The following is a 17,600-nucleotide window of genomic DNA, read 5'->3' as shown; positions in this document are numbered from 1 at the left end:
GATTGTGAATATCGAGAATCGGGCACCTAGTGCCCGCCGTAGCCCCCATTCAGCCCCAGGGCTAAAATAAACCTAAAGTAAATTATCTTTTTTTTAAATTTTGGTTGTTCTAAAAACACCTGATATAAGCTTGAGAATAAAACTAAAAAAAATTGAACTCAGACGTAAAAACGACATATATTATTCGGAACTATTAGCAATAAAAACAAACATAAACATATGGCACTACTTTTAAACATTTTTTACGACGTTTTTTTTCGCTTCCGGCTTCGAAATGGGATCGTCGTAATTCTAGTAGAGGGTGAAGCACATCTCAAATTATCATCATTGTCACTATCACCGCCGCACGAGCCCGCGTTCTAGCTGCGGGAAATCCTGGAATGCCCAGACGACCTTCATCAGACAACTGTTTAGCTTTTCTTGTCGTGGCACTTGCCCTGAATTCCAGGTTTTGCACCGGCTGCTATGAACGGCGAGACTCCCGGGGTCAGCCTGCGGGTTCTCCTAATGTCCGGGCTGCAGTGGCTAGCCACGCCTCGTCGAGACGCGACCAACTAAGGACTGCTGAGGCCTGTATCAGGCGTGGAATACACCCCGATCCGACGCCAACCACTGAGGCCGGGGAATACGTTCCAGGTCAGTGACAAGAACCCTGCCACTCGTTCGTTCTTGGCGCCAGGCCAAGGAGCGCATTTCTTGCCCATTGGAGATAACGAGATATGTGTATTCAGAGCGGCGGCTTGAGTAACATGTTCATTTTTCCAAATCTTGTTGCGTTCAGTCTTGCAGTTCTTGCAGTTTACCGAACAAAAATAGAGGGGAGCTGTCACCGCAAGCCGTCAGCATGGCATAATAGCTAGCTCAGGGAACTGTGCACCGGTTTTCGGCTCAGCATTGAATCCGAACCCGCGCTTCGTTCAGTTGCAGTTCCAGAGCCCTGCTAGGCTCTTTCATGCACTCGCCGAGGAACGCATGCATCATAACCCGCGAGAAACAGGTACGAGTGCTGCGTGGATGTGCATGTGACACTGTCCGCAGAATTCTCACGAAGCACACCCTCGAGGGCGTCTCTTGGCCTGACATTAGATAGATTTAGCACATCGGAGACGCACTAATGTAGACGAATACCGGTTTACCGGACGCCTCTTGCACACGCGCAGTGGCGTTGGTGCGGTATGGCGGGGCCACTTCTCATGCGCACCTGCCGTCCAGTAGACCGGTATGCGTCTAAGTTAGTACATCTCTGCTCTGCTGAATCTCTTCAACTGCCGCTGTGCGCTGGTGGATGGGCAGTTAATCGTCAATCCAAAAATGGCAGGCAGGGTTCAACCTATATTATACTCAGAGGTCGAGCGATAGCATTTGAGCAATTGCCCGGACCAATTTTGGAGGTCGCCATCATGTGGAGCAGGCTCAGTTATGGTTGGACGTCGCTTTTGGTCCAAATTGGATAAGGTCAAAGTTCATAAGCTGCTTGGGCCAAATTTTTGGCAGCAGCTCGGGCCAAAATTGAAGGTCGCCCTCGTGTCATGCGCACTCAATTATGATCGGACATCGATTTTGTTCCAAATGAGCCAAGATATTAGTCGACCGCGGCGGCCGCGTTTCGCTGGCGGCGAAACGGTGCACCTTAAACATCACCAGGTGGTCGAAATTATTCCTGAGCCCTCCATTGCGGCACTTCTTTATTCTTCATTGCACCACAATCCCCTAGACACCTCATGCGGGCAATTATCGCCCTTTCGGGCGAGCCTCCTACCTTTCCAGGTCTTCGTAGCGACGACGAGGGCTGGGTCGACCAGTACCAGCATGTGAATGCCTATAATCATTAATATGCTGCTTTGAAGCTTCTCAACGTATCCTTCTACCTGACTACAATGGACAAGGCTTGGTTTGTGAACAAGAGAGATGCCATCATGGACTGGACCCACTTCTCACAGATTCGACAAATTTTTGGAGCCGTTGGCGCAAGCGCGGACATCTACAAAATATTGTTGGATACGCGTGTCCAGCTACCGGGAAAGTCTTACACGTCGTACGTTGAAATTGTACTGGGCCTGCGTCGACGTGTCAACAACGCCATGACCGAGAATCCTACCGCAGTGCAAGTTATTCGCACTGCTTTTCATCGTCTAGACGGCCTCTAAACGCTCCGCTTGCAAGACATAAGACCCCCGCCATGCTACCGAAGTGGACTTACTCTCCCTCATTCCCTTCATTATCCTAGCGAATCAGCATGACTCCACCTTCCCATCTCATTTGCACCCACCTCCATCCTCGCCTTTGCGCGATCTCAGCAACGACCAGTTCACTTCCGTCACCTCTGTCCTCGGCTTTGCGCGATCAGCAACGACAAGCTCGCTTCCGTCACATCCGTCCTCGCCTTTGCGCGATCTCAGCAACGACCAGCTCGATTCCATCACCTCCGTCCTCGCCTTTGCGTGATCTCAGCAACGACCAGCTCGCTTCCGTCACCTCCGTCCTCGCCTTTGCGCGATCTCGGCAACGACCAGCTCGCTTCCGTCACTTACCCCACGGTTCCGGAACCATCTGTACCACGTTGTGTGCCTACATATACCCAGGTTGCTGCGACTGCTGCTGCTTCTTACTCTCCTCATCCGTAGCTAGTGCAGCAGAGCCAATTGCCTCTTTATCCCCGAGGCCCGCCATGTGTCCTGTTTGGCGCCCGCCCCCTTATTGTTCGTTGTGTTACTACTGTGGAATTCGTTGCCATGTTGCCCGTGTTTGTCGTCGGCGTCAGCGCGACGAGCGTGAATGATATGGTGAGCTCCGACACGATGCCACGTACTCTCCGTCTGCTTACCGTCCGACGTCCGCCACCAATTATCCGCGTAGCTTCCCGTATGGCGACTTCTGCCACGACGACACGTACTCGGAGTATGTCCGCCGTTTCCCGCCAATGCAACTCCTCGCTCCTCCTCTCTGTCGACCTCTCCTGACCACTCGCCGAACGTCCGGTCGTCGCGTCGCTGCTCCCCGTCACTCATCGGCCTCTCCTCATCGACTCTTCGTCCGCCCCCTGAGACCGCTGACCACACAGACAACTAAATTGTGTAGTTTCTGAAGGCTAAACTGCACTGCTCTTCGACCCCTCAATTCCTCCTCCGCCGCTATCGAACATGTTGCCGTTGATATTGAAGGCACTATGGTAGAAACTTTGATACAGGCGGCGCTATTTCCGTCACTAGTTCTGCTCTGTGTTTTCATCTTCGAATGGTGCGTGCTTTTTACTGCTGCCCTTCTCTCCGTACTGCTATTGAGGAATCAATGCATTTTTCCGGACCGCATTCTGCACCACGTCGAGTTCGCTGTGCTTCCCTCCTGTGCTCACCTCCTCAACCTCGTCTGTGATTTCCTGCACTCTAAGCAGGCTGTAATCACATGTTAGCCTCCTACTCTGCAAGTTTCTGAATCAACCATTTTCTAAGCTCCTGCCCTGCCTTCTCATCACTTTGCCACCACCACTAACCATGTAGTCTATCCATGCTAGGAACACGTCCTCTCAGTTGCTTCTGCTCTCGTCAACGGTGGGAACGTATTCTTCACACCAAGATCCCGCCTTCTCTCAAGGGGTATTTTTCTCGCTGCGTCCCTGCTACGCTTCACCAATGGGTCTTCCCTTCTCACTGCTTTCAGCACTGCGTCGCAGCCCATTCTTCTGCACGAAGGCACGGTAATCAATTTCGAGGCTACCGCTCAACCTACTACCGTTATTTCTTCTTCATCAGCAAGCTTCGCTATTGCGAACTGCGCTTCCCCTCCTGCACCTATTTTAGCTGATATAAAAGCTAATCTCACGCCGGCTGAAAATGAAGGATTGCTCGCTGTCATGAACAACCATGCCGCTTGCATCGATACTCAGTCAACAGGTTCGGACCAAACCTCCGCAGATACGCATCGCATCCACAGCGACAGTTCGAGCATTGTTCGCCGTCGATCGTATCGTGTTTCTTACAGTCAGCGCAAAATTGTTCTAGGAAATGTAGCCGACATGCTGTAACTCCACCTCATATGCCCTTCTTCCAGTTCTTGGTCTTCATCTATTCTGTTGGTTCAAAAGAAGGATGGGTGTACTAGTACGCTATTGTTTCGACTATCGCACCCTGAATGACATCACTGGAAAGGATATTTATCCACTGCGATCGACGGACGACGCCCTCGACTGTCTGCAACGTGCTCATTTATTCTCTGGTCTCGACCTACGATCCCGATACTGGCAAATACAGACGCATGAGGGCAAATAAGAAAAGACAACTTTCGGCACACGGGATGGCTTATGAGTTCAACGTTATGCCATTCGTCCTGTGCAATGCTCAGGCCACGTTCGAACGAACGCATGATTAACACTACTTTCCTCGGTATAAAACTGAAAGTTTGTCTCTGCTATATTGATGATACAGTCATTTTCTCCTCGACTTTTTCCGAGCACATTGCTCGCCTCGATAAAGCTTTTAGCGAACTTTCCGAGGCCGGCCTTCAGTTAAATACGAAACAATGTTGCTTTGTTTTCACTTCAATCAAAGTCCTCGGCCACGTCGTTAGGCAGAAGGGGCCAGTCCCTGAAGAAGTGGCTGCCGTTTTACATTTTGAATGCCCAACATGCGCCAAAGACTTGCGAGTTTTCTAGGACTAGCATTATACTTCCGTGCCATCAGCCGCAGTTTCGCCCTCATCGCGGCCCATTTGTATTAACATCTTAACGCCAGCGTGTCTTACGTTTGGTCTGAAGATAACGAGGCCGACTCTACAACCTTAAACAGGCTCTCACATATGATCCGATACTGGCCCATTTCAAAAACACCCCAAAATTTCAGACATGGACGGTATTAGGTACAAAATTGGCCAGTCTTTTGCTGTGCCTGCACTCGTCGCTCGAGCAACTGATTGTCTACGAAAGCCGTATCTTGACTGCCGCAGAAGAGAACTTCACGATCACGGGGCAAGAGTGTCTCGTTGTTGTGTTGACCTCTCAAAAATTTCGCCCTTATTTGTTCGCCAACCAGTTTTCGGTCGTCACTGACCATCATGCCGTGTGCTGGTCGCCGCCACAGAATAACTTGTCCAGCGCCTCGTACGCTGGATTTTATGCCAGCAGGAGTTTGACTTTACTGTCACCTACAAATCGGGAAAACAACACAAGGACGCCGATGCGCTCTCTCGCTGCCCCGTCGCCTCACCGACAGCTCCCTGAGTGATTCCCGTTTCTTCATCCCTCCAGTCTACTCATTCAATGACTATATCGACCTTGACAGCCACCGTCAATGATTTGATGCCCGTTCCCAGTTTCGGCGATCTCGCCTCAGCACAGCAGGCCGACCCTCACTGTCGCACTCTCATGCATCGTCTCAGTGGTGCTACGCGGACTCCCAATGCCCGTCTACGTAGCCAACTTCACTGTTTCAGACTCGTAGACGACATCCCTCTTTGGCGCATTTATATCCCCATCGTTCACTCCTGGGTACCTCTCATACCCCTGTCTCTTCGCCATGAAGTTTTGCAGGCGTTTCACGACGACCCTATGGCCGGTCACTTAGGCTTCTAGAAAACTTATGACCGCACCAAGCATCGTTTCGTTTGGCGTCGCATCTCAACCTCTGTTGCAAATTATATTGCATCTTGCATTCCGTGTCAACGCCGCAGACGGCCCACCTCTCCTCTTGCGGGCTTCCTACAGCCCCTTCCAAGTCCTTTCTCATCTTCGACATTGTTGGAATTCACCTCTACGATTACTACTATTAGCTCTCTCGTGCAGCTGTTGGCTCTTCGCCGCCATCGACCACTACACCGGAAACGCTGAAACGTCCCGCATTCTTTCCGGCTATGCTTTTGAAATTGCCCATTTCTTCCTGAATGCTACGCTTCAGTCCAATGGATTCCTTTTGTCCTTATCAGAGACCGCGGCAAGTCATTCCTCTTCAACGTCCTCACCGAAGTTCTTCATGCTTCTAGAGCTCTACTTCGAGCCTTCGGACCCGCTGTATCTTTGTAGGGAAGAATAGCATCCGCGTAACTAGCGACATTGCAAGGAAAACGGGAGAACAAATTGAGTTTTAACTCCGCAAGGAGGCCCATAGCGCATTGCCCAGACATGCCATCATCTCCCATCGGCTCCCGGTTTAACGTAAGCTATACGGTTCCACAAGATGGACGGCACCCCGGGACGAGAAAGCGAATCGAAAGGCCCAAACGAATACCACTACGAAGCGAGCGAGCTAACTGGGACTGTAATAATGGAACCGTTGCCTGTACATAGCGAATGACGTCAGGAATACAATGATCCTTTATTGCGAAAGCAATATTACGCCAGGTCAAACCGCCCGTCGCGTATGACATACGCCAGAGCCGGCGCTGCGCTTGGAAGGTGGTGTGACGTCTGCTCTCTCCGTTGCTATGATGACGCGTGACGTCAGCTTGCTCCCCGCCGAAGCTAGAAAGGAGCTGCTTGTCGCGTGTGCCGTCGCCGCCGAGCCGGCGTCGAGCCTAGCAGGTGGTCTCTCTGTTGACAAGACGACCTCCTCGCCTTGCGCTCGCTCCGTGGCGCTTCACTGGGACATATAGCGGTGCGCTATGCGCTGGTTGATCAATCTCGCCATGTAAGTTACCGTCGAAAATTCTATATCTGAATCTATTTGCTCTACTGCTTCGGAACAATTAAATTCTACGGCGAAAGCTAACCAGCTTTCGCAATCCAGCTAGGTTTATCCAGAGCTAAACAGCCAAATTTTTTCACAAACTGCTGCGATCTCACAAAGACCGCTTACCTCGAATACCATTCAGAAATAGAAGCACGGAGCGCATCTATGATGAAGCATAACAAAAAACTAAGATTTCTGGCATGACTATTGCTCGTTCCGTCCGCCCTACTTGCATGCGGGCACTCGGACCTCCAATTTGAATCTGCTAGAATTTATTATGAATATGAGCCATTACTTATTTCTAAGTGCTACTTGGCCCATTTACGTATTCGCACGGTTATGGCCAAAGAGCGCCAAGAACTTTCCAGAAATGTTGACACAAAGAGGATACGCTCCCTTATGTGACACGATGCGCGGAACTGTAAAATTATAGACATTTACCTCGGTTAAATAAAACTGAATCCCCGCACTTCGGGCTGATTATTAGCTTCGATTCTGAACAATGCTTTACAGAGAGCAGATATGATTGGCTGAGAATTCTCTTTCGCGCTGCATTTCAATAAACACGTCCGGTTACGTAGCTGTGTGTCCGTCATGCGCTTCGTGGACTTCAACGAGCTTTATAAATATCATGCAATCGTTCTTTCGTTCCTTGTTTTGCTTGTAATCTTGTTTGCCGAAACCTTCGCACGCCAACATGCCGTGCACTGTTAGGGCGAACACGCGAGCCGTGGCCGTGCTCCGTAAAACGTCAGTGCAGCCGGTGCACAGGCGCATCAGTAGAAAGTGGCGCAGGCGTAGAAGGGCCTGACTGCAACGTCTGCTGTCGTCCCTGTCGTTCGCACAAGCGCCGAAGTGAGGGCCTTGCAGCGCTATCGGATTCAATGCAAAGCAACGCCTCCAACTTACTCTATAGGCCTGCGCCACACCACTTAGAACTGCTATGGCATGTCTACATTGAGTGGGCGTGCCTTTTCATGCTCATTTGGGTACATGGGCCGTGTAATAGTATAAGCTGTTCGTTTCATAATCGCAATTTCACGTCCGTCTAGTCTTTTTTCATTGGTTACTCAGATATACCCGCGGCTTTCAAACGTCAGTGGAAAGTGACCCTGCCATTGGGTAAAAGGCAACCGGACCTCAACGTTGCCTGGTATTGCCTGTGATATAAAGCCAACGGTGAGGTCGGGTAGCCTTCTACCCAATGGCCGGGTTGCTTTTCACAGACGCTTGAAAGCTGCGGGTATATCTGTGTAATCAATGACAAAGGAACCGAGGAACGCGAAATGGCCATTTTAAAATACACAGCTTATAGAATGCGGCCCCTGGGCAGTTAGAATCATATCAGATCCTGTTTGTATTGTTCCTCTGCCGGGTGTGCCTCGTAGATCATCGTGATAGCTAGAGCATGGCTACACAGACTAGACCTTAAGTGGTGCGCTTTAACCTTGCAGGCGGCGCCTCTACAGGGACAACAGAACTGACAAAGAGGCAGAGGGAGCGCTTGGAGGCCTTGGTCTCTAAGAAGGCTCCCTACAGCCTGGCTCCATGCCGCCACCCTCGTGAGTTTCCGGCTTTAGCGGATTTCCCGTGCTTCCGGAAACTTCACGAGGACTACTATCGGCGTGTCCGCCGCACGGTGAGGATTCACAACTTGGGTGATGTGGCTACGAGAGTAATATCAGCGTAGCTCTGCATATAATTTGCCTACTCACTTGCTATGCTTTTAATTTCAGGTAAGAAAATATTCACCCCTCAGTCAGCCAGAACCATGTAGTTCATGCGGGAGAGCCTGAAGAAACATCTCTGTGCTGTCCGTATATCACTGCGGTTTAAAGCGGCCGCTAATTTCGTTGTTTATCCATTCATACATGCTTTGTCGTAACTGAGATGTCATCTATCGAAATGCGGACTATAATTTCTGGTTGACGAAACTATATTTCTTACTAGCGGCATCCGAAATCGTGATGTGTACCTGGCTCTTTTTTACGCAATCAGTAGTCCCAGCGCTAGGAGTGTGTGGCACGCTCATTTCATTAGAAAATAGTTTTTAATAGAACATATATAACAGCTGCATCTTGCCAGTACTCACGTACAGGGCATAAATGTAGCGGCTAACGAAAAAGATTCACCTTAGACTGACAACACCACAGCGAGATACGCAAAGGAAAATTATAGGTTCAATCTTAAGGGACAAAAAGATAGCAAGAATGGGTCCGCGAATAAGCGTGATTTTGTACCAGCAGCACCAGTCTCACGCAGCAGATGCTGCACCATCTGTAAACGATGACGACCTCGAGGGGCACTCCGGTTCGGCTCCCTCCTCGCGCTGGTGCCTGGAGCTTCTCTCCGGCTGGCTCACGACAGCGCATGGCTAACTGGCACTACTGCCAGCAAATCTCCGCTGATTCCGTCTGTGCGCCTTCTGACTGGTTGTCGCAATAAGCTAACGACATCCGAGCCGAAATCAAAAGGTATGGGCATGGGCTGGTAATCTGATGCAAAGGCAAGGTAACCGGATATTCCAAGAGAAGGAAAAGCGCAGCAGGGGGCAGCACAAAGTTAGGTGAGCGGATGAGATTAGGGAGTTTGCGGGGATAAGGTGGCCGCAGCTGGCAAAGATTCAATGCACATGGTAACTGCGCTAGAGACACGGGCAAAGGTAGGACACCACGAACGCTAACATCAACTGGCTTTATTCCAGACAGGCACATGAATATTAGGCAAACGTGTACATCAGATCACACCCTAAAGCGCATGTGCAACGGCACCTTCTTGTTCAGAAAATCTATTTCTTTGGATGACAGTGATACCGAATGGTTGCTTACGCAAGGCTGTCGTTCTATGTGAATGAGGAATGCTTCCAGTATTTCGCGTTGTTTTTGATCTGAGCTTACAAAAATGACCCTGGTCTGATTAAATATCGGAGAACATTTATCGTTACATCGTTTGCAATGTGCTCAGATCAAAAACAACGCGAAATACTGGAAGCATTCCTCATTAACATAGAACGACAGCCTTGCGTAAGCAACCAATCGGTATCACAGTCATCTGAAGAAATAGATTTCCTGAACAAGAAGGTGCCGTTGCACATGCGCTTTAGGGTGTGATCTGATGTACACGTTTGCCTATATATTCATGTGCCTGTCTGGAATAAAGCCAGTTGATGTTAGCGTTCGTGGTGTCCTATCTTTGTCCGTGTCTCTGGCGCAGTTACCATGTGCATTGAATCTAAAGATCACCAACTAGCCAAGCTGTCTGCTTTAAAAGCTGGCAAAGGACAGGCCCCATTGGAGAGACATGGGAGAGGCCGTTGCCCTGCAGTGAGCCTAGTGAGGCTGATGATGGTGATGATGATGATTATTAGAACAGTCTATACACGCTGTACGCAGGCAGGTTTGGAATAGAGAAATATCTGGAAGGGTTGAAGGAGCGCGCCGCTAATCGGCGCGAGCGCCTGGAAAGAAAGGGAGTTGGGAAGCGGAATTTTTCATGTTACTCAAGCCATTAGGGCGAAGGGTGTTGTTACTTCTAAAGCGAAAGCATTACTATGCTGCGTCGGCGGTTGCGAGTCATGAAAACGTGTTCGCAGCCACTTGTGGGGAACTAGAAAAAAGAGAACGTTTAAAGAGTGGTTGTATTCGATGCAGGATGATGTGAGGATGCGGAACAAAAATTTGGTGACGAGCAGATGAATAGTTAATTTATTAGAAGCAAAAAATGTGCTCAATGTGGCCGGGGCTACAAGAAAGGTGATGCCAAATTTGAACCGCCGGAATTATGGCATCACGTGACCAAAAGTGTGGGCGCAGCCAATGCGCGGCGCCAAATTTGAACATTTGGAACGAAGCGTGGTGGGAATTCGACGAATTTCACAAATGTTCAGGCAGATAGGGGCAATAGAGGATAAGAGTAGCAAATAGAGGGAAAGAGGAGCAAATACAGGCTCAATATAAAGGAAGACAAAGGAAGACATCCATTCACGCAAATTGCATTTGCTAAGCGTTTGAGAAAAAAATCGGAGGCGCGGCATTGCGGGTCTCAGGAGGACACGTGACGAGAAGTTGGGCATTTTCATGCAGTTCGCGGCGGAGAGGCCCACAACAAGCCAGAGTGCCACTCGAGAACCGTCGGCGCATGCGACGCTGGGCTCCGCCAAGAGCCGTGCGAGTGCCAAGTCGACGGGTAGGTGAGTGAGCATTGTGTGACTTGTTTGCAAAACCTACATCGAACCCGCACAAACCTCTCTGCTGCAAGCGCACGTACGATTGAAGACTGCGCCAGCCCCGAGCCAGGCGGCAGCATGGAAGCCGATATGTGTGAGCAGAGTTACGACAACTTTGGAGTGCGAGTAAATCGGGACGAGAGCTACGCCGTTACCTTCTCGGGAGGTTTCGTATCTCTTCCACCTGCGGCAGCGGTTAGGACAATACCGGTGCAAAATGGCGCGTGGGGAAAATCATGATCGATTTGCGCATTTAGGCCAAACGCGAATTACGTGCGCTACCAGTTCAGTTTTCCCCACGGTTCCGGTGTTCAGAGCCGGTGTTCACGGATGGCTGCCATTCGGATAGCCATAATGGGTTAATGCCAATATATGCGGAATCGGTCATCCTCTACATTCAAAGATCCTTTGGAGCCTTCCTACCACTCCTGGCGCAGGGGTGCAGCTGCCAAGCGATGCGTCACTTCCCTTCTCTGGCAGGGCTGCCGTCGGTGGGACTTTAGTTTTGTAGCGAATGGTTGGCCTTCCCGAGCAGCCTCTCATGATTAAATAAGCGGCCGCCTGATACGGTGGGCAGGTTGCTATATATATATATATATATATATATATATATATATATATATATATATATATATATATAGTAAAACCTCGGTGATACGTTTTTTTTTAATTGCGGGAAAAAACGTATTTACCGGGAAAACGTATGATCCAAACCGCGTGGTTTTGAGAAATGGAACTGTTGAATTAGGCAAAAAAGAAAAATTGATTGACAATTTCACTTTATAAAAACGCGATTGGCATTCCTTGGCACAAGAGCTGAACAGATCCTATTCCAGTGCTCACTGAATTCAGTCCGCGTTCGCGCTTTCTTTAGCGCGGAAGAAAATTCGTACCGCATCCGGTCCGTCGAAGGTAGTGACGATAGTAACTAAAATCTCTTCCTTGTCATTTTTAGATGCTTCGCCCCCATTGCTCCCAAGTACAGTGAAAAAGCCACCGCGGCGGCTGATTGTCGCAGCGTTTCTGCTCTTTAAGTTGCGTTTCTCACACCCGGCCCTTTGGTATATAAGCGCATCGCTGTAGTTCGTAAAAGGTTCGCCTTCTTTCCCTTATGCACCGCATAGAAACCTCAGCGTTTTTCCTCTTCATATCGCGTTCCCGCATAAAGGGCTTTCGTGAATTCTAGCGCGCAGTTTTTAATTTTTTTGTTCCTAGACATGGTTGTGGTGCTTCGCCTCCTTGCAACAAGACACTGCAAAGAAGCCATTACGGCGGGCTAGTGCCGCAAAAAACAAGTCGCGTGCCCTCACGTTCGGCCCACTTGTATGTTTGCACATGTGCGGTTGGTCCATAAACGTATTATACGACCACAATTTGTCAAAATTTTAAACGTATTTACCGGGAAATCGTGTGATGCGGGAAAGTATAAACCTGGAAACAAATACACGTAACTCTATGGGGAATTTTTTCTTGCCCTCGATTTTGATCGTATATATATATATATATATATATATATATATATATATATATATATATATATATATATATATATATATATATATATATATATATATATATATATATATATATATATATCGAAGTATACGCTTCATCTAAGGAAACTTTTTTATTTGACTCGACATTTCGATCGAAGGACCGATCTTTTTCAAGAGTGACCATACAGTGCATGGGCGCGTGTTCTTGTAGCATGGGACTTGACACACAGAAGTCTTAAAAAGAAAATAAAAAAAGAAAAGTAAAGAAAAAGGGAGAGGGGGCGGCCGGGAGAACGGAACACAACTGACACCTATGGCATATTAGGGAAGCAAAGGTGGCACGTCGCGTACCCGTGAACTCACTGAACACACACACACACGAAGCGAAAGAGGGAGGCCGGGCTGGGTGCGCACGCGGTTACTGCGACAAGAAAAAAGAAAAAAAGAAAAAGACAGAGAGAGAAGCAAAAGCAGAGAAAAAGGGAAAAGCAAAGAAGAAATGTGGTGGGGCTTAACAAAAGAAGGGATGCGTCCGCCAATTGTGGGTTTCGGTATGCCTCTCTCCGCGTATGTGCGGCCCCGAGCGGCTCCGAAAGATGGCCCGGACGAGGCGGAACAGGTTGAGACCGCCCAAAAGTGGATCCACATGGTGACACGCGAGCCGCTAAAACCAGATGAGCTTCCCATAAGAGGACCAGATAGAAAGGCTTGTTGACAGGAATGCAAAAAAACAAGAGATATTGCAGAGAGAAGTTTTAAAAAATAAAAAAATATACAAAAATATATATTGACCAAAAAAGAAGAAAGAGAAGGGGACATATGGCCCTCGCGGGACCAAGGAATGAGTTGAACGGCAGATGGAAACAAGCCGAAACTGACATGCAAGAGGGGTATGACCTCAGACGACTCAGTCAGTGGTGGTGCTTTGTCTATTAGGGTTGAAATTTTGTTTGGTTTCTGCCATCGAAAGAGACGATAGGGTGCCATGGTTTTCGTTGATGCCCTTTTGCACTGTGCTAAATTTGAAAATAAAGTATGATTCGCGTTGTTCGCGCTCCCGGGTGTTTTTAAAGCTACTCTGCAATATCGTTACTTTAAGTTTGTCAAACTCGTGGCCTTGTTCGCGGAGGTGTCTCGATAGTGGGAAGCCAGGGAGAGATTGAGTATGTGAGCGGTGGTTATTAAATCCTAATCGGAAGGAATTGTCTGTTTGGCCAATGTACTGCATCTGACATTCGCCACACTCGAGCATGTAAACAACATTACTGGAATCGCAGTTTAAGTCCTCACGGATAACATGTGTGACATTCCTTGAGTGCTACGAGGTGCATTCCTTGTGTGTGCTACGAGGTGCATTCCTTGTGTGTGCTACGAGGTACATTCCTTGTGTGTGCTGCGAGGTTCCGCGTTCCACGGCGCGGCGTGGACGGGGACCCAGATGACAGCGGCGTCATCAATTGCCCAGCCATGCACTTTGAGTGACGACCGGAACGAAGGGGTTTGGGCCCAACCGGACCCAGCCGGACCCGCCGCCGCCGCCGCGGGGAAACAGGCTTTATCCTCCCCAATTTGCGTGGCCGTTCCAGGTGCGGCCCTCCCGGGCACATTCCAGGACAAGGGAACTGTCAGCGATCCAGAGCGCGCCGTACCACAGCCGACGCTATGCGCTACCGCGAAGACAACATTCTTTCCCTCGGACTCAACACGTGAGGGGGCGAGACAATAAGTGCGGTGGTATGTTTGTGCGCCCAAGTGAAAGCCCTAGCCCCCCTCCTTCCCCTCCGGCGTGGGCGTCCTCACCCTAGGGGGTGTGGAGAAGAGGATATAAAAATCGAGAAGCAGTACGGAAGAAGGAACGCTCAGGACGACATCGTTCGCCAAGAGGGCCTTCAGCGCCGTAGCCCGTCGGCGTGCAGCTTCTGCCAGCAACCGCTCGAGCCCAACTCCGGAGCCACTCCATCGCCCCCATGAAGTCGTCGACACGTAAGCTCGGACGCCCCAGCCTCTGATGTATAATCTTAATCATGTGTAATTATTGAATATACCTGTTTGTTTAAACTGAGCCATACGGTGTCTCTTTGCCTCTCCGTCCCGTGTGGACCTGCGCATTATGGGGGTCATCACACTGGTGTCAGAAGTGGGGTCTCAAAAGCAAATGTCCTCTGAATGTTGCGACATTCATGACTTCAAAATTGTAATCAAAAGGGAATCACGGGACTGATTGTGGGACTTTTACCCCCATTTGAGAGGCTTGAGGCACCGGAGGGCTTGAAAAAAAAATGTCTTTATCTGAGGGAGCTCCCACTCCACAGCCGTCGCTCGGAGCAAGCATGCTGGCATTAGGAAGCGTCATTCCGACGTTTACGGGAGATAAGACAGGGGTTCCAATCTGCGATTTCTTTTCCATGCTAGAAGAGATTAGGAAAATGGGGGGATGGTCCGATGCTCAAATGCTGGGAATGGCGAGGTGTAAGATGGCAGGAGCTGCTCATGATTTTACATGGCGAGACGAAAAAGTAAAATCCACAAAATCATTTGCGGAATTTAAGAAGCTCGCGTTTGAGCATTTCGACACTGAACCACGTCACGTGCGGGTACAGAGGTTCCGTGACGCCGGACAGATGGTAGGGGAGGACGTGCGAACGTTTGCGTCGCGGCTTCAGCGCTTAGCGTGCGATACGTTAAGCAGGGAGGAGGAAGGAGACCAGCTAAGGAAGAAATACGCGGAGGATCTTCTTAAAGAGGAAATGACCGCTTTGTTCGTGGCTGGTCTGCAAGACCCCGTGCGCCGGTTCGTGCTCTCGCGCAAGCCGAGCAATTTCGACCAAGCCTTGGCGGCCGCATTGGATGAGGAACGAAATGAGGCGTTAACGACAGCCGCAGCGAGAGTACGCGTCATAGAGAGAGCGGTGCTCAACCCTGAGGTTGCTCTCTTGACAGAGCGGTTAGATCGCTTAGAAAAGCTGCTATCTCAGCAGGTGGAACGCCAGGTTGAAGCGCGCGCTCAACAGTGCCCATTCGCTGGAAACCGGAGACCGCCACAAAGCTACAGGCGCGGTATGCGAGATTTTGAAGAAATCGTATGCTTCGCTTGCCAGGGTCGCGGACACATCGCCAGGTTCTGCCAAAACGTGCGCCGTGGGGAGCCACAAAGAGAAGCAGGCGAGACACGCCCTAAGCAAGCCTACAGCGGGGCTCCAGATACCGAGACAAAAAACTAGTTAGTCCTCCCCAGCCTGAGGAGCGTGGGGAGGGAGCAGTGGATGATGAGGTGGTGGTAGTTTGTGTGGCCGACGAGGCATGCCCTGTTGTGCGTTGCAAGTTAAATGGTTGTTGCATGGAATTGTTGATAGATACGGGGTCAAAGGTGACATTGGTTAAGGAGAGCAGTTTTAACACGCTTCGAAGGAAGGGGGACCGCGAGGTGTTGGAAGCGTCTGGTGGTATGGCAACCAAATTTGTAGGCATAACGGGGGATCTTCTTGGCATAAGTGGACTCTACCGGTTACACTTCTCTCTCGGCGGAATTGCATTGGAGCACCCCTGCTACGTATGCCCGGACACGGTGTCTCTGCCAAACGGAGTGTCAGGTATATTAGGGCAGGATTTTTTGAGAAAAGGGAAGGTAGTAGTCTCATTCTCTGAGGAAGAGGTTAATGCGGGCGGATCAAAAGTTCCGTTTTTGAACAGGAGAGGGGCTGAGATTCGCATTACCGATATTGACACCCGTCAAACAGTGGGATCATTGGAGAAGGTATATTCGCGGGTTGCCGTCAGGCTGGTCGATGAGGCGGTCGTCCTTCCTTGGTCGGAGCACATTTTGTACGCTTTTGTGCCTTCAGATGTAGAGAGCGGCGCCGTGGGAGTGCTTGAGCCGGTCGACTCTCTCAGCAATGGCCTGAAGGCAGCCGCGTGCCTCGTGACAGTTAATGACGCCCACAGAGTGCCCCTACGGGTGGTTAACTGTAGCCAGCAGCCACTGAGCCTTCCCAAGAACAAAACATTGGCTTTCTTCACCTCTGCGATAGAGAAACGTGAGCCCACCGATACGGTACTCGCAACTGTAGAGCATGCTAGTCCTCCGGCTGCTCCAAAGGTGTCATTCGATCTTTCTCACGTAAATTCCAGGGAGAGGGAGGCTCTGGCTGGTTTGCTGAACGACTACTCGGAGGTATTCGCCGCGTCCAACCTGGATTTGGGCTGCTGTGGCGTTATAAAGCACAGGATAGAAACCGGCACTTCATCGCCCGTTTACCAGCGTGCGTACAGGATTCCTTACTCCCAACGTGGGGAGATGGAGCGGCAGGTGCAGGACCTGATTGATCGCGGCATTGTCGAACACTCAAAGTCACCCTGGGGAGCACCAGCACTATTGGTGGAAAAGCCAGATGGCTCGTATCGATTGGTAGTGGACTACCGCAAACTAAATGCCGTAACTCGCATCGATCCATACCCCATCCCCAATATACAGGAGACGCTTTCTCAGCTGGGCTCTGCCAGGTACTTCACGATAGTGGACATGGCGGCGGGATTCTGGCAGATAGCAATGGATCCGGCAGATGCCGAGAAAACGGCATTCAACACGCCCTCAGGGCACTATGAATGGAAAAGAATGCCGATGGGTCTGGCCAACAGCCCTGCTGTCTGGCAGAGAACCGCTGATGTTATCCTGGCAGGTCTTCTGGGGAGGCTGTGCTTCGTGTATATGGATGACATTATCATATACAGTGACAGTTTTGATAACCATTTGCGCGATATTGAGCAGGGTTTGGTGCGACTAAGAGCAGCGGGTCTCAAGCTGAAGCCCTCTAAGTGCCAATTCCTCAAAAACGAGGTGAAATACCTCGGGCACGTTGTTTCAGCTGACGGCGTGCGACCGGACCCTGAGAAACTAAGGTGTGTCTCGGATTTTCCATCCCCGACTAGCGTCCGCCAGGTCCGGCAGTTTCTCGGCCTGATCGGTTACTACCGAAGGCACATAGAGGAGTTCGCCAAGCTCGCTAAGCCGCTCACCGCCTTAACAGCCAAAAATGTCGCCTTTCGCTGGGACGAAAACGCGGAGAATGCTTTTGGGGCCCTGAAAGGGAAGCTAATGAGTGCACCGCTGTTGCGCCACCCAGATTTTAGTTTGCCCTTCGTTATGGCCACAGATGCGTCAAAGTTCGCAGTTGGTGCCGTGCTATCTCAGGTTATCGAGGGCAAAGAACATCCCGTTGCTTTTGC

General features: G+C 50.1%; 1 protein-coding gene across 1 annotated transcript in view; it reads left to right on the top strand.

The window, feature by feature from the left end:
- The first annotated feature begins 378 nt into the window (after window positions 1–378).
- LOC144100998 (uncharacterized) overlaps window positions 379–17,600 on the top strand; it is a 37,473-nt gene continuing 20,251 nt past the window's right edge. The window contains exons 1-3 of the mRNA XM_077633971.1: window positions 379–636; window positions 8,111–8,295; window positions 10,739–10,845. Coding sequence (XP_077490097.1) covers window positions 381–636; window positions 8,111–8,295; window positions 10,739–10,845 — 548 coding nt within the window. The 5' untranslated portion in view covers window positions 379–380. The remainder of the gene's footprint in view (window positions 637–8,110; window positions 8,296–10,738; window positions 10,846–17,600) is intronic.

Source organism: Amblyomma americanum, chromosome 1 (assembly GCF_052857255.1).
Source record: "Amblyomma americanum isolate KBUSLIRL-KWMA chromosome 1, ASM5285725v1, whole genome shotgun sequence".
Lineage (NCBI taxonomy): Eukaryota > Metazoa > Arthropoda > Arachnida > Ixodida > Ixodidae > Amblyomma > Amblyomma americanum.
This window is presented reverse-complemented; position numbering and strand designations above follow the sequence as displayed.